At 39.9% G+C, this 20891-nt stretch overlaps 1 protein-coding gene across 7 annotated transcripts in view; it reads left to right on the forward strand.

Moving 5' to 3' along the window:
- HELZ (helicase with zinc finger) overlaps positions 1 to 20891 on the forward strand; it is an 87731-nt gene continuing 66840 nt past the window's right edge. For 3 of the 7 annotated variants that reach the window (XM_057418549.1, XM_057418551.1, XM_057418552.1), the window contains exons 1-3: positions 4039 to 4163; positions 16831 to 17058; positions 18837 to 18873. In XM_057418549.1, the coding sequence (XP_057274532.1) occupies positions 16849 to 17058; positions 18837 to 18873 (247 nt within the window). In that variant the 5' untranslated portion in view covers positions 4039 to 4163; positions 16831 to 16848. Of the gene's footprint in view, positions 95 to 4038; positions 4164 to 16830; positions 17059 to 18836; positions 18874 to 20891 lie in introns of those variants that run through there. The other 4 variants (XM_057418550.1, XM_057418555.1, XM_057418553.1 and 1 more) reach the window with 4 other exon arrangements.

Below are 20891 nucleotides of genomic sequence, written 5' to 3' on the forward strand. Positions count from 1 at the left end.
GCCAGGCCGGGCGCAGGGCGGGGGAGGGCTTTCCCACAATGCTTTGTGGGGACGTTGACAAGTGGATCCAAGATGGCGTAGAAAGTAATGACAGGTAAGTCAGGACTTCCCCGTTCACCCCCCGCGGGGGCCGAGGCCGGCCGGGCCCGGCTGGCGGGGGGCTCCGGGGAGGCCTCAGGGGACCTTCGGTGACCCGCAGCTCGACCGAGCGGCCGAGCGAGGAGTGCCGGCCGGGCCGGGGGCTGAGCGGTGCCGGCTGGAGAGGGCCCTGTGTCTGCGGAGGGGCCTGCAGCGGCAGCCGCTCCGGGGCTGTTTACGGGCGGGCTCTACCGGAGCGCCGGGGGCTGCCGCGCTCTGCCGTGGGCCCGCGGCTGCCGGCGGGCGGGTCGGCGCGGCCCTAAGCCCGGTGCGGCGGGGGCAGGCGGAGGGGCCGGTGTGGAGAGCGGGGGATGCCTCTCAGAAGCCCGGCTTGCCCGGGCTCCGGGGGTGCTCCGTCAGGGAGGAGGGTGGCGGGAGGCAGGGGGTGGGAGTCAGCTTTGTTTTTGTGCCGGGCGGGGCGGGAGGGAACGGCTGGCGACAGCCAGGAAATCACAACCATAAAATACGAGTAGGGAAACGTTTTTAGGTAGGGTTTGTTGAAGGATGGAAAAAAAACAAATTGAGAGAATTTAACAGCTGCTGTAAAATTAACCCTCGGAGCGACTGAAGGGTTGGCAGAGGAGCTTTCATTTTTGTTTTCTGCAGGAGGCTTTGTCAGGGCCGACTGGCTACAAGTTGGGAGGTCTAACACAGAGCCCGAGAGCACCTTCCACATGATGCAACTGTCCTGAAACTGAAAATAGGGGAGTTCCCACTGCAGGTTGCCATACAGCCCTCCCAACAGAGACTGTGTACATGTATATATAGGGCAAATCTGCAAGTAGGGAAAGGATATATGTTACTCCTCCTAGGGTGGGTCATGTCCTTTTATATCAGTTTCCAAATGAGTGAAGTTGTTTGGCTTCAGTACATTGTTGGTCAAACTGTTGTTTGATTATAGTAACGTGATTAAACACATCATTGATGGAAATGAAGAGCTGACTGCAGGGAGGCAGTTGCAAGGTTGCTTTCCAGCGAATGACAAAACGAGTGAGAGGTGACAAGGCAACCAGATTTTTGCATTATCGGAGATACAGTGAGCTTGAGATGGAGTTTTAAAGTAACAGAGTATATTTCACTTTTCATTGAAGAAATAAAGGAATTCAGTTGTAAGACACGCAAATCTCCTGAGAATGAATATCCCCGTTGACAAATTGAGTGCTTCATGGATTGTTTTGTTGGGATGGTTTGAATTGTTGGGGTCTTCTAATGTTGTTGTTCTTAATAAATAATATAATTGAAACAAGGGGAAGGATAGCATAGTTCCCTCCCCCTTTATTTATATTTAAAAAAGACATAATCCTTTGTAGAGATGAAAAAACCTCTGAGTTAAAAGAAGTGGTACTGGGTAAGTGCGCATTATTTTCCAAGACTGATCGGTAGAACAGACAGGTTTTAAAATAACGTGTTTTAAACTCAGTTGTTTCAGCACGTTTGGGTTATAGCAGCTTGTGAATGAAACTGCCGGTGGGTTTGTTATTTTTATGGGGCAAAGCGTGTTTGATGGGGACAGTCTGGGGACATCGGGCAGCTCGCTGGTCCTGTGCAGCCAGGAGCTGATTTTGAACATGCAGTTGAAACTGAGATGAGGGGATGTGTACAAGTGACCATCACATTTCCCCCACTCCTCGGGATACAAACTGAGGGATTCACTCTTAGATGAATCAGGCTTTGGTTGGCTTAGCTTTGACAGCGCAGAAATTGTGAGTGGTGAAAGCTGAGTTATGCTGGTTTTTGTGTTGAACTTTAATTAGCAGAACAATTTTTCTTTATTGGTAAGTGAAGGACCATTTTCTGTGTTATTGCTGATAGAATTGAGTTCTCTTTGCAATTTGTTATGAAAGCAGAACTTACTTTCTTTAATTTTTCATTGCTGAAGTCACATTTCTATTATCACTCCTCATCTCTGTGAGTTCTTTTAAGTTATGAAATGTACTGTGTGTGTATTTCCCCTCCTTTAGTTCACACATGCTGTGCCTTTTTGAGTGAGCCAGATGAATTTTTCAATGAAAGAGGCTTATTGAAGTGATAGCTCTAGGACTTGAAAGGTTGTCATAGCTGGTTATGTTGGGGGGTTTTTGGTTTTGTTTTATCTGGGGGGAAGGAGGTGTGGGCTTTTTTTGCCTCTCCTCAGCAGACTAAAAATTAAGGAAAGATGTGGAAGGAAGCAATATCTTAATCTGTAATTGGTCCCAGTTCTGCTTGATCTGTCATGGAGGAGCCTTTCCCTTTGTGAAATCTCACTGGTTTCAGAGACGTGGTTCCTGAGCTTTGGGCTCTGTATGAGTAGATCTGGTTGCAGGAGAAGGGCTGCAGTGTGGAGAGAACTTCTCATTGAAGGCTCTATTCACAGAGAAATTCCCATCTCAACAAACACAAGTGGCAGTGTCTAGAAACTTTGAAGAGGTGATATTTCCACCTGGATAGGATTCAGGCCTAGTGCTTGAGCGATCCGGACAGCCTGATGCAAATCACTTCACCTGTTTATGCTTTCTTTTGAAGGAATTTAAAATAGGAATAGTGAATCTTACCAACCTGTAAGGAGTCTTGACGCCTGTGGATGAAAGAGGCTGTGTAGCAGCCAGGCAATATTACTAGTAATGGTTTCCAACTTTGTTAATTTAGTATTGTGATGAAATATTTTCTCCATTGTCGGCAATTATTTTTCTTACTAAAATCCCCTTTGCAATTATAGCTGGGTATTCTCTCAGTGTGGTGGTTCTTTTCTTTTTCTTCATTGTTTACTACCACCTAACATTTGCTCCTGCACTTTATTCTAGGTGTTTTCATTTTAGCAATGACAGAAGCAATTGTTGGAGCAATTCAGATTATTAGTTCAAAGCCCTTGAATCTTTCACCTCACTGACGTTCCCTCCTGAGGTCAGTGGTACCCAATAGGTCTGGTAACAGGAGTGAAATTTAAATTAGGAAAGTGTTTTGTAGTAATTTAAATCCTGTTCCCCGTGCACAGCCTGAATAACCAGGGAAAGCTGTGGGAACTGGCAGGGAGGACAAGAGGGAAGGATGGTGTCATTCTGCTCTAGCTTAGAGATGGAGTAGGTGGACAGCTGGCGTTCCCCCTGCCTGTGGGATCAGTAGGCCAAGAGTCCTTGTGAATGCGAATCCCATCCCTGTGTTTTTCCTGGCATTGTTAAAGGCTTCTTCCTGGAAGCAGATCCCTCGTATTCCTCTTGGTTCAAGGGTGCTGGTGGCTTATCCTCAGGGAGAAACCAGCAAATTTTGTGTTCCCCATCTTCCCTCCTGCTTGTGTGTTGTAGCTGTTTAATAATTTCTCACTGCTTTTCTTGAGATGCTAAGGCAAGATCCCATTATCACTATGTGGTGTTTTTCCCCTTTAAATAAAAGTCTGATGGGTTAGATAATCAGAACAAAGAAGGCCTTCCTTTTTCTGATCTTGTTTGGCTTAATATTTCTTCTGTGGCCTTCGGCAGCAGTCAGCACTTGCATTTATGTATATCAATGACATACTTAGAGACATCGTGCTCTATATGTTTGATTTCTTACTCCCTTTGGTAGACTTCTGTGATGGTCACTCTTGTTTCAGCAAGGAAGAAAAGAGAATATTGATAAAGAGAGTTTGTACAAAAGTTTGAACTGAGCATTAAGGAGTAAAAACCCTGAAGGAATGCTTGGTCTGGAGATTTTGACTGTGAAAGTAACACTTGTTTTCTCCTGGTATTTATTTGGGGGTGGGGGGGTGGGGAGGAGAGGAAGAAAATAAACTTTATAGATAGTGAAATGAGGAGTCTGCAAGGTCAGATCCCTCCACAGAAACAGCCCAGCTTCTGATGATTTTATGATGGTGGTATTGATATGTAACTCAAGTTCCTTATTCAAAGCGAGTCTTGCTTACTGAGCTTTCATCTTCTCTTCACACAGATGTTTACAACATGAGGCTGCAACCAGAAGCAGTCACTCATGTCTGAGAAAAACAGAAAAGTGAATATTACTGTAGGAAAAGAAGTGATTAGGAATTTAAGCAGGGAGATTGTAATTACCCATGGGTGAGAATTTGTTTCTCTGTTGCATTTCTATCGCACTGCTAGATGAAGTTAAGGGGTACTTAATGTGGCTATAACATAATATCCAAATATTTCTCCACAATTTTCTATGCAAATTCATTGTCATAAATTTAATAGAAGTGCACTGGTTATTTACACAGTCTTTTCTCAGAGTCCTTCAAATTATCAAATTACATTCTTATTACAGGAAAGCCAGATAAGAAATCATAGATTTCAGTCTTTTTCCTTCTTAAATGTAATTTTACTACACTGAAGGGTTCCATTTTATGATATAAAAAGTTTGAGTGGTTACTATGGCCCCAACCTGCTTCTGAATGAATGCAAGCTATCAGATTTTCTAAGTGGCATGGAGTCTTTGTCAGCTGTTAGGAGACTTGTACTTGAGCAAGAAGGTAATTGAGAATTAACAACACTGAACTGTGCTGCTTTTCCAAGAAGCAGTAGATACACAGTGCTGCTGAGTTGGTAGCAAGAGTTTTTGTAAGTGATTTTATGTGAAGAGATGTTTTGGAGATGTTACTGTAAACTGTTGTGCGATTTGTTTCTGTTAGGAAGTACCACTTGCATGAAGAATGATGTGTCTGAGGTGGATGTTTTAAATCTTTGGTGTATATGTGGTTTGGGGAAATAAATTTCATGATGTTCTCTGTAAGCAGTAGGAAGGCTGATGATTCTCAGGGCTGTAATGACTAAACATCGGAAGAAAAAGAATAGTAGACTTATGTTTGGTATGAAGTTTGAATTTTGAAGTGGCAGGAAGTGAAGGACAAAAATGTCAGCAGTGTGTGCATTCATCTGAGCTGGTTTTATGGTAGATAGGGTAAGTGTTATTTAGAAATGATCTCTCAGTCTGTGGATTTCACAGGGTTGGGGTTGTTTTCTCATGGTTCTGTATATCAAAACTACAATGTTCATCAAAACACTAAAATTAACACAGCTTAAATATGCATAGGAGATCTTACAGAGCCCTTCAGACCCCATGGCAAGAGGGAAATAGGTAGCGCCACACAAGCTGCTTCTGAGAATCTTGCTTATTGGCTAATGTGGCACGAGAGTTTAATTTGTTGGGAAATATTTAGTGGTTCAGTAAACCAAGAAAGTAGCAAATCTTTGTGGACATAATAAATGGAGAATGCCACAAATGAAAAGCGTAGTGGTTTTGGCGGCATATAAAATTATTCTTCTTGTTTATGTATCTTCTCACTTAATATAAGATAATCTGTATTTTTGTGAGTGAGGTTTGCGTTTTATCCTGGGATAATTTTGAGGGGTTGGGGACAGGCACTGTGCTTCTGTTCCCAAGCAATGTTCCGTCACTGCTCTGAACTCAGCTCCCTATCAGCAGGATGGGATTCCCGAATGCTGTGGACCAGCCATGGTAGCTGCCTTGTATCTGCTCCTCTGTCACTGTGGGAGCTAGAATTTGTTGTGCTTTTCTCACTGTCTGCACAGTGAGGTCGTTGGGAGAAGTGGGTTTTTAAGCATCCTTCTGAATCTGCACTAAGCTGTAGCTGAGTGCTGTAGGTATTTTATTGAAGTGATGCTTTTGATGATAGCTGTTTGTGCTAATGGTTTTGAGGTAACCGTACACTGGCTGTGTCTTAAAACAGTCACTTTTGGAATGGTGTAGGACATTTGTTGTTTGAACTGACTGATCTTGCTTGCCTGTAGTGTTGTTTGTGTTTGTTTGGCTAGGCTAGACACTGCTTTTCTTCCTCCGAAGTTCTGTCAGAATGATGCCATTAACCACACTAGGGTTGTTACTCATTCCTGCTGATGTCTGCTCTTTGAGTGGGGTTGGAAATACGTGACTGAATCTCTAATGTTCATTTCAAAAGGAATGAGTAGGGTGAATGCCACTGGGAAACTTGTGCTTTGGATACAAGTTATGGTGTTCCCCATAGGGTTTGCTGTGTGAGAAGAACTTGGGAATCCATGTTCTATTCTCAGGAGAGGTGTAAAAATTGAGCCTGTTGATAGTATCACATTCATGCGTTTGAGGAGAGGAAACGGGGATGTTATCAAAGCATTATCCAGATGCAGAAGGGTTAATATTAAAATACAGAGTTAGAAGACAACTCCCCAAATCAAGCTTAGCTTTATTATGCTGAACTGTTTGAAGCACAGTCATGTAAAAATGAATTTCAAAGGTTATTTACAATACAGATAGCAATTTTTAGTGGTGGAGGTTAGTTATTGCTTTGAACTTTCAAAACAGCGCACAAAAATATCATGCACAGTTACATAATAGGCATGGTTTTGGGAAAGATGTGTTTGGAGTATCTGTGGGTGGCATGATTGTGTTATTAAATCTGTTATGGTAGGACCCTTTTGTGCTAAGCACTGTATAAATGCGTAACAAAAAACTCAGTCACACTATTATTCACTACTATAATAAATTTAAGTTCATTATAATGCTGCAGTGAAGACTGAGATATTGAAAGAAAATTTTCCTGGTTTTGCAGCTTTCTGCCTTATTTCTGTGCTGTTTGTGAACTGCGCACTATAAACCGTGTGATATAACTGATACTGAGCGTGAAAATTTTTACTTTCTTTTGCCTCTTGAATAGATTGAAAGTGAGATTCAGATTTTGCATCTCAAAAAATGAATTTAGGGCTTCCCCCCCCATCCATCTCTCAAACTGTGCTCCATACGTGGAGCATTTGCACTAGTGGCAAGCTGTGTTCTTCCGGTTGATTCTCCTGGCCATAGGTGTATGTTGCTTTGCAGTACTGGGCTAAGTCAAGAGTGGATTAAGTTCTTGTATGAAAGTGGAGTTTGGCATGTGAGGAAGGACTCTTTCATCATCACTACAATAGCCCTGTTGAGAAGAGAAAGCGTAGATTGAATCACTGTGCTTTGGAGCTGCTTAGCTGGTGGAGGAAGAAGAGTTTGCATGGGGTTTTCCAAAAGGGGGTATGGTGTTAGAGGGAGCAGCAAATTGAACACAAGACTGGAAGTAAGGGACTGCTAGTTTTGATTCTCTGTGGCTAGTTAAATTGATGAACTTTAGGAAATGAAATGTGGTCAAGTGCTCTCTGAATGGCAAGTTCAGAGAGTGTTGTGGAAAACTTTATGACATGGTTTTCCCTTTAAACATCTGAAATACGTTTGTAAATATCCTGATGTGTTTTGCATTGAAATGACGCTTGGGAATCTTCTTTGATTCCCCTTTGTATTCCTTGGGAACACAGTTTTGTACTTGGCATTTTGAAAATGAGGTGACAGATGTTGAGTCACATATACACAGATGTACCTATATATCATACAGCAGGCACTTCTCAAAAGGGACTTTTGGCATTATCTTATGACTCAGCGGAGAGGAATATTGGTAATTGCTTGACTGTGGAAGTCCTTAAGATTAATGATGTTCGCCTTTTTTTTGGTCAAAATTACTGCTAGACATTAAAGGTGAAATGTGCAGAGACACTCAGGAGCAAGGCCATATTCTGTTAGTCAAGTGCTTAAAAGAAAGGTTCAGCCACAAGCAGGTTATAGTTTGAAGAGTTGTGGATTAATGATGTTTAAAACAGCTCTTAGGATGTGAACACTATATTCTTGTTTGAGTTTGAGACTTGCAGGTTGGTGCTGCTCCATGGAGAGCTGCTGGTCGTGCAGTGCTGATTTTTTCCCTTTGTTTTTCTCTGGCAAATTTCATTAAGAGAAGCAAAGATTAAATTACTTTTCTAATGCATTTTTTAAAACATAAGTAATTGGTGATGTTGTTATGGGGATAAAATGGTAACCATGGGACAATATTTCGATTAAAATGCCCTCATCTTGGTTAAGTGTGAGAAACTTTACTCTCAAAAAGCAGTAAGAATGTGCAGGTAGATGGGATACAGACTGCTGCTTTTAACCGGTTATGATGAAAGACTGTTTACGTGGAGATTTTCTATGAAGGAGCCAAAAGAACTTTAGGTGGGGCAGAAGCACCACCTATTATTATGTTACCTGATGCTTACTATGACATGCTCCTCATTTCAGTCGGTTACTGCTTGCCAAATGTTAATTATTTGGGTTGAAATTTCCCATGGTAGGTGTCTATCACAGGCTGACTTTTTGGGTGCTGTGGAGGGGAGTGAAGGGTTTTGCCTACATGATCCAGTCTTTTTAAAAACAGGGCAAAAATTGTGTTCTTATGTTCACAGTAAAACTGGGGCAAAAAAAAATCTAATGACCTGTAGAGCTGCTTTGTACAACGTTGAGATTGAGCTGTAGCGAGATGTTTCTGCCAAGGATATACTTGTTATCAACCCTGTGAAAATCTGCTCAGCGTCGGTCAAATTAGCATTTAGTACAAGTCTAAAAGATAATTAATCCCTGCAGTGAATATACTTCAGCTCGTGTTATGGGATTTCTGTACAGTTTACAGGCTAGGGCTTCCACACTCCTCCCTAGTATGGTTTTGGACAAAAATGAGAACACAGAGAATTCCCCTCCTGTACTGCTGACACCCAGTTCCTCTTTCCTACCAGCTCTACCTTCATTTAACACAGAGGAAGCAGCGGCTGGATTTAAACAGAAGGTGCAAAATGGAGATTTTCACAGAATATGCAGAGTGAATGTGGAGATGGGGGTGACTGAACAAAGAGACTGAAAAACACTGGTGTTAGAAGGGAGGCTACACTGTCTGGCTACATACAATTTATTTTATAATGCTAATGGAGTTGTTTGTTGGAATACATTTTCACTATTTGCATAAATTAGAAAGTGTTTCAGAAATGGCATAGGGAATAACAAATAAAAGGCAAATCATACTTAAGCCCCGTCTTTGCTACAGTTCATTTTCTGTATTTCTAATGAACGTTCTCATGTTGTGATGTAGAGAAATGCTGAGTACTCGTAAGTCACTCTACAGACTCTGTGTGTTTGCCTTTGATCATATAAAGGGTTGTATAGTACAGGGCAGAGCATAATGGGGAAAAATCACTTTCAGTTGTCTTAATCTGAATCTTAAGAAGCGTATGTGTTGTAATGTCTTAATTCTTCTTAAATGGGAATAATGTCAGAAGGATAAAGGTATTTTATTAATACTTGTAAAGTGCTCAGTCACAGTATTTGTAAGCATTATTGGAAAATTAATGAAAACATTAAAATGCAGTCTTGAGAACCAGATCTGAGTAGCACGCAGTAAATAAGGCCTTAGGCCCTGTGCTAAGTATTTAACTCAATGTCCATTAAGCAGGCAGCCTCTGTTCTGCCTGCTCATTCCGCCAGGTAGCCTTGGAAAATGTAGTATGTGACTAATACAGTGAAAGGCAATATCATAATGCAGGCACACAGAGGGACCCACATAAGCTTGCACAGATACTTTTGTCATTACACAGCCCTTGAGGATTGACCTTCGCAATCTAGTTTTTATACTCTAATTGTAATGAATGCAATATGTATATGTATTTGCTTTGTGTAGCTCTGAATCTTTAATTGGTCAGTAATGGATGGTTTTCAGACAAAGGGAGTACACACCGCATTGATGATGTGCTTTGACTTCCCATCTATTTTGCTTAGTTTCATCAAGATAGGCCATGTTTTCAGACAGTGGTATGAAGAAGGGCCATCCTAAAGGCACGTGATGAAGATATTTAGGATACTTACATGGTGGGTGTAGTGGTTACAAGTGCTGAGGTCATGAGTTCTTTCCAGACTTTGAGCCAAAGATGGCCGCTTTGTCCGTGTGTAAATGTTGCTGCCACTGGCTGTATAGATTGTCCTTTCTGCTGCTATTGCCAAAATGAAAATGAGATAAGTAAAGGTAATATAGTGTCAGTAATCATTTAATGAAGTGTCTGTACTGCAGCCGTAACTGGCATGCAATCAAATCTGACTCGTTACTGTGATGTATGTTAAGTGGTGTAAAAAACACAGAGGATCCAGATGTGGAAGACATTTGCTCTTAATCTCAATTGCGGATATATTTTTTACTGTTGTTATGTGAATAGTAAACCACCCACAGGCACTTGTTCCTTTTTTGGTAAATGTGGATGTGTTTGTTCCATTAAGTTTACTGGATCAGACTCAAGGCTCTATTTATGTGGCCAGAGATCACTTGTCCCCTTAATTTATGGTGCTCTCTTTGATTTTTCAGTGAGGAAGGATAATCTAAGTATTTCATGGTAGGGGGGCCTCATGAACCTCTTAATTCCTTTTTCTCCCTTTCCAAAATCAAGCATATCCTTGAGCCCATGTATCAGAAGTTCTTGCTGCTGTTATGCTATATAATAAAACCTCGAAATGAGCTTTCCTCATTCTGTATGCTCCATTTGAGATTTAACATCATTTTTGGAATTTCAAGTAGGGTCATTTTGCCTGGAGTTGTACAACATTAACCAGAGTAATTCAGTTATTTCAGAAAACTGATTAGATTGTCCTCTCTCAAGGGTGGAGACTTTTGTATTTGTTCTGTAAGGTGTGCAGTATGTTTCTGAGCACTGTGTATAACTAATATTACTGACTTCAGCCAGAATTGCAATAAAATAAGTGTGTAGTTTCTATGCCGTTATATTTTTCTTAAAATAAAAGGCTAAAGCACCTTTTGTACCTTTTTTTTTTTTTTTCTGCACCCTGTGGATGAAAGATGCTCCATCCTTATCCTCTGTTCTGTTAAGTCTTTCACATTGGTATAGTGCACTATCATTATCTACTCTTACTTTATTAAATGGTTTCTGAGGGTGGGATTATTTGTGATGTGTATGTCATGACACTAGGAAAGTGCATTTTCTTCTGTGTGTATGTGTAAGTGGCTTCTGTATTTTGTGCAGCTGTATTTTATTCCTTCCTGGAGGCTTGAGTAAAATGCTTTTTTGTTTTAAGGCAAAGATAAATGTATTTTATTGTTCTAGGTAAGGGAAATAAATAGATAGTTAATTTTATATTACTAATCTAAGGGTTACTTGCATGGTATTTTGGAGTACTACAAAAACAATGCCTTAACACATAGAGGTGCAAGCATGCTTTAACATGGGATCACTAGAGGTGCCAGTGCAACTGTATAATATGATTTAACAGTGGGTAGATGTATTATTCCCTGTTGTAGTATGTGGTCTGACAGATGCAGTTTGGTTGCAGAGTCTAAATAGTTGAATTCCAGTGACCCATCATTTTTAACTCTAACATTGGCATGTTCACAGTAGCTAACATTTTTATCGTGTACTATATGAAATGTGTTGTAATTCATCCAGATTATTAAACAAACCCAGATTTTTCTGTACCTGTGTAAATTTAAGTATCTTGTCAGCCTTTTCCTGATGATTTTAAGTGAGAGGGAGCTGGAAGACTCATCAGTCACAGGGATTTGTGTCTGTGCCAACTTTCTGACTTCCCAAATATTACTTTTCAGCATGATGAAACAAATTTTTGAGGCCTTCGTATGTGAATTAAGCTGTGAGGTGTGTACTGCTAGTGTCTGTAGCCAAAAAAGGTTGGAAACTCAGCTTTAGTGAAACCTGGAAACTACTACATGGATTATTGAGCAGTTAATGAATGCAGCTTATGTCTTTTATCATTAATGGGCACAATAAGTAAGAATTTTCTTTTACTGGTGAATGATACCAGGGTACAGCGCTCGCTCTGTAGGCAGCATATGGCAGTAATTGATGGGGTAATGGATGTCTTGGTACCAACAAGAGGCTGAATTACAATTTACCCTTTCCTTGGTGGGCTTAAGTCTGGATCTGTTGCCTGTCTTCTTACATGTTTCATAAAACTTGCAGCATCTTTGAGATCCTTTAGCCTTCAGTGCAATTTAGTTCCAGTTGACTTCAAAAGTTACTAAGGAAGGACAGAACAATCAGCCTCAAAAATCTCTTTTTTGCCTCTTACAAGGAATTTCTGGGAAGGTATGATGAACCAGCTGTCTCTGCTTGATGTATTACCTGAATTTCTTATGTGTGTAAAACTTCTGTCCAGTTGGGTGGCCAGCCCTTCCCGTTTGTGAGAAGGGCTGAGAAATCACAGAGGGTTGGGAAACACGGTGTGGTCACTGCACGTGTTTCCTTAGAGAGGGACAGAACGAGTTGAATTCCTGCCCTGCTTTCTCTGAGCCTGTGCCAGCTTGACCGCACTAGGCAAAGGAAGGGCAAACCCTTCTCCTCCTCTCCTTTCCTGCAATACAGTGAGCTGTTAACAGGAGGACACAGCTGAATAGCTTTGGCAAGGAGTATTTGGGTGCTTATTTCTCACAGCAGAACTGTTTGAAGGGTTATGGAGTGTAATGGGAGGCAGCTGGAGAGGCTCTTCCCCTGCATGTTCCCCATGGCAGTAGGTCTCATTCATTTGCTTCAGTTGGCGAATCCCAGGATGTGGCTCTTGAAGTGTATTCAATTGAGAGTAAATTCCTACCAGTCTCACTGTAGGACTGCAAGTTGAACATCATTGCTTTAGCATAAATCTTTATAAGAGATGTTAATGTCTGGTTAAAATATGCAAATATTTACTGACTTGTCTACTGTTTGTCAGCTTGGCATGCAAGACCTTGGATCTGATCCTTCTGTCTTGGCAGACATTGGGAATTTTGCCAATAACATTAATAGGAACAGCATTGTGCCCTCTAATCTGTTTGTTTATGAAGTACAGTGAGAGTTATCTGGCTAGATGCTTTACAGTGAATTGAGAAAGCATCTGTTTGAAATTTTTTTTAGGAACCATCACATGCTTTAACTTATTATCTTAATGTATGGACCCTTTGATTGCATAAAATACATCTCTAAGCTGTGAAGCATGAAAGTGCACAGTCATGAGTTAAACTGCTGTGAAACACTCAAATTTTAGTTCACGATGTTCTCTCCTCCTACATTGGTTTTTAATTTGAAGTTGGACTCATCAGACTGTGGAGTAGTTCTTCAGCAGCCTCCCATGCACCAGGCAGGCGTAGTGTTTACTTGACAATAAATGACTGTGTAGATCACGTTGTTTATGGCTCTTCCTCCTCAAGCTGCTGTCCCTTCTGCCTTTCCCAGCCCCCTCTGCAGTTCTGCAGGGGAAATGTGTGCTTTTATTTGGAGATTAGATTGTAGTTACTCCCTTTATGTTTGTTTACAAAATCCCTTTGGAAAGAAGGCAAAATACTCGTTAGGAATATTGAGCCTGAAAATCATTAGTTGTAGGGAGGAAAAAAAAACCCTCATAGTTCATTGAAAAAAAACACCAAGGTTTACGTTAAGATCTTTTAAATGATATTTTGTGGAAGCTGAGCTGAGCACAAATGTCTTTGAAGGCCGGTAAGTTTTCTTCTACTTAAAGGCAGAAGTTTTTTGGAGGTACAAACTGTAATGCCAGGGTTAGATTTGTGGATTAGCCAGTGAAGAAGAGTTGTGTAAGCTTCTGTCCATGCTCTACTCAACGTGATGCTTACTGCCATATCGGGTGGAAATCACAGGCTCTGTGTTTAAATACTTCACTTGAGTGTGTAAATCAAGAGTTCTTCTCTAGGCAGCGGTGCTGCCGGGATTCAGAGCTTTGTATTGGCCACTGGTAGTACAGGCTCTGTTGGTACAACATTGTGCCTGTGTTTCTAAGGTAGGTCCGCCTATTTTAGATGTGTAACTTCAGATGGTGCGAACGTGCCTATTTACTCTTCCTTGAAACTTTGCAGACGTACTAAACTTTGCTACTAGAATAAATTGTTACTGAAATTTGAATTTAGGAATTTATGGCATGTTGTTCTGCAGGCCATTTTGAGAAAATGAACAATCCTGGCATTTGTTCTGTTACATGCTTAGTATTTTAATCTCGATTTTACAGACAGAAAAAGTGACGTGCAGAAGCAATTTGCTCAGTTTTGTGAAGGGATTTTCAGGAGCACAGCACAGACGTTGTGACTCTTCAGCTTTCCATTCTAATCTGTAATAATTTCTACTGTTGGAATGAATGTAGAAACTCCTGGTTTATATTTGAAATCTCTTGGAAAATAAACACAGAATTTAGATTTCCTTTGACAAGTGTATAGGCCTTCGCTGTTAAAATAGTAACTGTTCTGAAATGATTTTAAGCATGGGTAGGTCAGGTACTACAATAGCTAGATTTTAAGAAAGCATATTTGTAATTCACATTTACCTAAACTACTCTCAGCTGCTGATTTAGGCACAGCTCAGGGGACCAGAACTAGGAGCACAGGTTTTTAGAGTCATCAGGAAGAGCCAGCTGTGTCCAGGGAGCATAAAGCACCTGGATTGGAGCCTGAAGTAGATGGTGCAAATACACAGTAAATATGCATGTTTGTGTCTGCATGTATGGATACAAATGCAACTGAAATTAAATCTGAGAGCTGGAGTGTATAATTTTCCATATGTTGTCCACATACTGGTTTTCTTTGTTATGATTAGATTTTATTTAAAACAAACCAAACTAAAATTAGGCTGCAGGGACTGCTTCTCTATCACTGTGTCCCATGCACTGTAACTTCAGTGGGTTTTGTGATTACACTAAGAAATACTAATAGTGTGACACAGTTTAGCCAGTTACCCAAACAGCCTGGTCCTGACTTTCCTTGGCTCCACTTAACTTAGTCTACAGGTTTTTGCTTAGGATCAGTTACCTCCTATGAGGTGCTTTCAAAGTCTTCAAGTTGACCACAGGCATTACGTGGTCTTTGCAGTCCTGCTGGGGGTGAAATCCAGCTTCTCCTCAGACAGACTAGTTCAATATTTATTGAAACAGCTAGCATAAGCCAATTGATAAGTAACATGGGTTTCTTTTACTTAGTGCCATGTTGGAAAAGGAGGACTGGGTAACTTCACTTTCAAATGCCTTCAGTTACACTGGCCAGGTCAGTTAGGATGGGATCTGTGTATAATCAGTTCCTTGGGAATAAACACAGCAGCTCTGCTCAGACTTTTGGTCAAAGGAATTTTGGTTTTATGTCAGCCAGGAAGTGAGGAAATCAAAAGTACAACAGAGTTCATGAAACCCTCTCTTTTCAGTCCCTTAGGAGGAAAACAGAATGTACATGAGAAAAACATCAATTAACTGTTGTATTGCTATTGAAGCAAATCCTAGATTTGTAAAATTCACTGTGGCCTAAAATGTTACTGAAGTGGAAATCAGGGTAATTTTTAGTTGTATCTAGAAAGCATCCTTACATAAACAGCTTTTATACCTAACATTTGTATAATTGAAAATATGTGCTTAAGTGATCCAGCTGAGTGTCTTTGATGTTAATGGAATTACTCCATGAATGAATTACTCATATGCATGGAAATGCAAAACCTACTTACCTGTTCCTATTCGAATTGAAAATGGGGGCTTATTTTTAGCAGAAAAAGAAATATCTGATGAATGAGGTAATATTTTGCAAGGCCATTATTAAGGAAGAGGCATATGTCACAGATTTGTATCAGGATAACTGCAAAATGTTCATGCTTGTCTTCCTCCATTTTTTGGGAAGAGACATTGTGGTACGTAAGAAATCTGTATAAAAGTTGTAAAAGGGAAGGTGGTTTAAATCAAAATTGTCTTGGAAAAAATCAATATGCCTTTATGTTTTCATATTGATACTGAATCAGAATTTAAGAATGCAAGGGAATACGTTCTTCCCTTCTATGTTGTTTAAAATATGTAAAGTCTCATTTATATTTCTACTGTCTGTTGGCTCTGGCATCTGTTAATGAGGAGGTGGGATTTTTCATATAAGGAAATTACATTTATTTGACCTTCAGATTAACTTCCTGACTTTCTCTTAGTTTGGTTAAAAACCTAAAAATGTCAAGTATAAGGGAACTTTTTAGCAGCGAGTTTTTGAAGTGGGCTAAAGATAGTTATTTGACACAGGCGTGATAGTTGATGTATAATCGCAAATACTGCTAGTTTGCTGCTTGCTAAAACTGAAAATGAGAACTCTACCATTTTTTCCTCTTTCAGTTATGAGAATGTAGTTTTGTGAAGTCAGCTTCAAAGTACAATGTCTCTAAGGATGTGTATTGTATATTTAAATCAATGAAGGGAGAATGGAGACAGGGATTATTGAAGTGCTTTGCTTTTCTACGGGTGGATTAGATTGTGGATAACCATTTGTCTCTGTTTATTGGTAGATAATGTCTGCTTTGAATACAGATCTTTATCACAACTTTTCAGTTTTTTTTCCTGCCTAAAAAGAAGTGCTTTAAGATTATTTAAGAAGTTGTGCACTAAGGTGTTTGTGTGACAGGGGTACCTAGGTCTTTCTCAGACACAAATGGAAATAAACCAGCTGAAGGAAGAGGAAAGCAATTTCCTGTTGAGATCCTGTTCTTTCTCATTCATCCTTGTCTATCCCCATTGTGCTTCACCCAGCCAGAGAGCATGGTTCCTTCCCCGAGTGTAGGTGAGAAGTGCTTTGGAGAGAAAGGTGTCTTGGAGTAAATGGCTGCAGGCTTGGAGAAAGAGCAGTTTGGATGAGTTGTGTAAGTTTCAAAGCAAAGACCCAAAAGCCTCTATTGGTAGTGGGTTTAAATGCCTTCTTGAAATAGAATCAAAGCTGAAAGCTGGGAGCAGTGGAGAAAACTCTGGGAAGAAATTAGTTAGTGAGAAAGCTTGGGATAGGAAACGTGAGTGGCATAAAAGGAAGGGGATGTGATACAGCACCTTGAGATGGGAATGGAAGTTGGTTGGCAAGTTGTCACTGCCATTATACAGCTAACCAACATTTTATCGTCCCCTCTGCCCCCACTCTAGGATTTCTGTCCCTGAGTCATGGCAGACAGAAGACCAGAGAAGTCATGTGAACAAGCATGTGAATCTCTTAAGCAGCAGGATTATGAAGTGGCAGTGAAGCATTGCACAGAGGCTCTCCTTTCCCTCAGCCAGTACCCCCCAGCTCACCTCCCGGAGGCATGCCAGGCAGAAATCGACCGCATCAAAATCGAGACTCTTCTGTATAGAATTGCTTCCTTTTTACAACTTGTGAGTGTGACTCTTTAACAGTATTTAGTGAACTGGAAATAACATCGAAAACCTTGTACCGTCAACATTTAAATAAAATTCAGAGTTTTCCTGTGATTGGCATGTTGGTTTGCCACAAACCCCTCTTGCTAAAGCATATATGAGGCCTCTGTCTTGTAGTTTTCCTTGATCTGTTTGTTTTTCAGGACTGGGACCTCTAAGTAGTTTGGGTGTGAATCACAGTTCTCTAAAAGAATGAAGAAAAATACTGAAACTAAAAATATATTCCAGGAAGGCAAAATGTCTGGGTTTAGGGTATTATGTTTGCACAGTTATGCTGAATTACATACCAATGACCTTATCTTTAAAGAGTGTGAAATTAAGGTTGCAAACCTAAACACCCAAAACTGCCAGAATTCAGGTAGCCAGTTCTCGCCTAATTTAGCTCCATTTACACAGACCTGACTTTAGTACCAGCTTTCCATAGCTAGACTAGAGCATATCTTGTGAAAGATGTAGCTTTTAGGCTCTGTCAGGATTTTAATGGAAGTGTGAAAACTGGAGTCTGTAAAGGTTTGTAAATGTAAGGTAAGAGGCTTAACCTTGAATTATAGGTGATCCCATTGCCAAATTCCTGTCCTTCCTTTAAAACATCAGAGACATACAGTTTCTTAAGGGAAAGGACTTTACAGTGCTTAAGAATAACCTTACAACCTGCTTAATGAACCTACGTTTTTCCTTACCTTTGTGTTTTGGAAATATTATTATGGATTTACAGGAGCTTTGTCCACCCCAGATCTTCAGGTACCGGATATGAACAGTTTCATCCCAAGTGGAAAAAGTTTGGCCAAGTTGTAAGACCTTGCTGGGCAGCTCTAAAATAAATCTTGCCCATCTGATGTGAGAGTATTTTAAATACACAGCTGAATTGGACTATGCAAGAGCTGGGAAACCTCTTAAATGGAGAGGTCACCTATCTTACAACTCCCTCGGGGAAGAGATTCAGAAATAACTAAAGTTGTTTTTTTTAATGGAAGTTACTATGGACTTGACTTCTCAAAATCATTTGCATAGGCCAATATGTGATATGTGCTGAGCAGTATTTAAGACATTTAAGACATTTCTGACCTTGATGCCTTGACAAATCCTGTGAGGCACCCATCTGAATGTTCATCATAGTGACATTATTGCAGTAAGTCTTCAGGGGCTTTAGAAGGATACTTGTAATCAAAACTTTTCTCTTAAAGACTTGGGTTTCTACAGGTACTTGAAGGCCTAAAAAATAATAATTCAATATTTTTTCCCCTTGTTTTACTGAATGAACCAATTATTTAAAAGCACCACTGATAGGACAGTGAAATAAAAGACCTGCAGATTTCAGCAGCATCATGTTGGTGTGAGCTTAAAAGAAGAATTGCAGTGGCCAGAAAAGAAAGTTCAGTTTTCCTTTTCTTTCCTAGGTGTTGTTAGCCACCTACAAACACACATACAACATGGGGGGTTGGAACTAGATGATATTAAGGTCCTTTCCAACCCTAACTATGCTATGATTCTATATACTTTGCCCGTTAGTGTTCCTCTCTTAAAATGTCCATTTGCTGAGAAACAGAAAAAGTCAGCATTCTAAGAATTAATTATATTACATTTGACATGTGACTGCTGTTCTTTACATGTTGCACCCAGGAAAAGATGAGGTAATGGATTCTAAAACGCTTTAAGACACTTGTAATTCAAGCATGTCGTTGTTTGTGCTAACTGGAATGATGCCATCTTTAAACTTCTCATGTTTTACCTTTCAGAAAAAGTATGGGCAAGCAGATGAAGACTGTAGGCATGGTATGCTTATTTCTTTTTTTTCATTCCATAGTGTTATAAATTGCAATCAGTTGTCTGCATTTTGAAAACTGATGCCCAGATTTGTTAGTCTGCTAACAGTGATTTTTTTTTTCCTAGTTAAAATTATGTGTCTGCTTTATAAGACTTTTTCTACTTTTTTTTTTCTCTTTTTTTTTTCCTCTTTTTTAGAGAGATCTCACTATTTTCTAACTCATATTGAAGTACCAGAACTCAAATGCATGTCTTTGGCACAGTGGTGTGTTTGGCTAATAGATAACTTAGTATACTATTTAGTAGGATGAACGGCTAGTGTTAGGATTCATGTAAAGTTAAAGACAGCTGATAGTTCTGTCTTTCTTCCTGGGGACGTGGTTGATATTTTGGTTTGCATTTTGGGACTTGATTCAGAGAAAATCAAGATGATGTACTTACATTGATTCGTATTTGTTAAAGCTTCTAAATGTGCATATGGCACATTGAAGTTGAGCCTTTCATATTTCACTGCTTTGTGCAGTCAGGGTGTTTTTAAAGGAATTAACCATCCTGCCTAATGTTCTGTTATCCATGTATAATGCAAGTGACTCAAAACTCGCTGAGAACTCTCTGCAGAGTTTGGTAAGCATTGGAGCCGAGCTTATCAGTTGGATTGGTAAAGAGAAGGTGGGTAGATCTCACCTTTCAGTTGTTAGTTCCTTAACTACTCTTGAATTGTAAAGAGTAACCGCAGCTTTGTTACACAGACTGATACGCTGTTCTGCCATTCGTGTGCTAGCAGTGATGATCTTTAAATTGTTCGTTCTGGTTTTGTGTGGGTTTTGTTGTGTGGGATTTTTTTTTCTGTGGCTTGCTTGGTTTTAAGTACATTTGTCTTCATTGATGCTCAAGTCTGGGGAATTTGTGCGGCTCTGCAGCCTGCTTGTGAAGGCCCACAAAATATAACTAAGAAAAGTAAACTTGCTTCTTGCTTTTGTAGGTGTGAAATGAAAGTTCAACAGATTTAAAAAGGCTGAATGTCACTTAATCAGTATCATGCTTAAAATACTCTGGAGGTTTTTTATTTTAAGCTGCTTCTTTTAACTGTTGATCTCTGCCAAGGGTGTAATATTCTGACTAACCTCACAGTTGTCTTTCGCGATGGCAAATCAAAGTGAGACACACACATGGAAAGATGAATGAAGGTGAAAGGAGGTAGGAGGGAGAATGCTGTTTAATGAATAGGGCTCTCATTGATGAGGTCTGATGGGTTTGTCATAGGGGTAGAGTGGTGACATCCATCTGTGAAACTTTTTCTTGGCATATGTGTCAGTTATCAGGATATCAAAGAAACTGTCATGTTAACTATTTTTCTTCTCTCACTGGATGGGCATAGAAGTGGGTGGAAGAGCAGCACTGATGTCTGCTTTTTTTTCCCAATTAAGTAAAGAACTTTCAAATATAGCAGGTAACAAAGGAATATCATCCGGTTTAATGTTAATTTCTTTAATTCATGCCAGCATGTTCTGCAAATATGTTTTCCACATCTAAACCAGAGGATATTTTTCAACTTATTAATGTCACATTTATGTATGTGTATGAAAATGGTTTGTGTGTGTATTTTTGTATACACACGCATTGTATTTTTATGACTATATGAATGAACTAGTTGGTTGGGGTTCCCTAGGATGTGCTGTTACCAATTGTAGCCCAGCATCTGACAGTTTAGAGTATCTGCATTTGTGATCCTGGAGGGTCTTAGTTTTAGTTTTATGTTTGAAATATCCTTGGTTAAAAACAACCTTAGCATGGACTACTTGATACTCTCACTTCCTTGATACTATTTTTTTTCTTAGATAGACAGTTTTATTCAAGCTGCTGTTCTGTCTTTTTACAAGACTTGACATGTTGCATACCTGTGACAGTGTTTTATTTTAATCTGCATGATAAGTACATTTGAAATAACTATAGAAATAAAAGTTCTTTACAGTGTGCTGCTTGTAGCGTTACAAGGAATGATGGTACTTTGTAATCCATTAAATTAT

This window comes from Pezoporus wallicus, unplaced genomic scaffold, assembly GCF_028554395.1.
Source record: "Pezoporus wallicus isolate ANWC-B61680 ecotype Strahan unplaced genomic scaffold, APGP_CSIRO_Pwel_v1 contig_3710, whole genome shotgun sequence".
NCBI classification, from domain to species: domain Eukaryota; kingdom Metazoa; phylum Chordata; class Aves; order Psittaciformes; family Psittacidae; genus Pezoporus; species Pezoporus wallicus.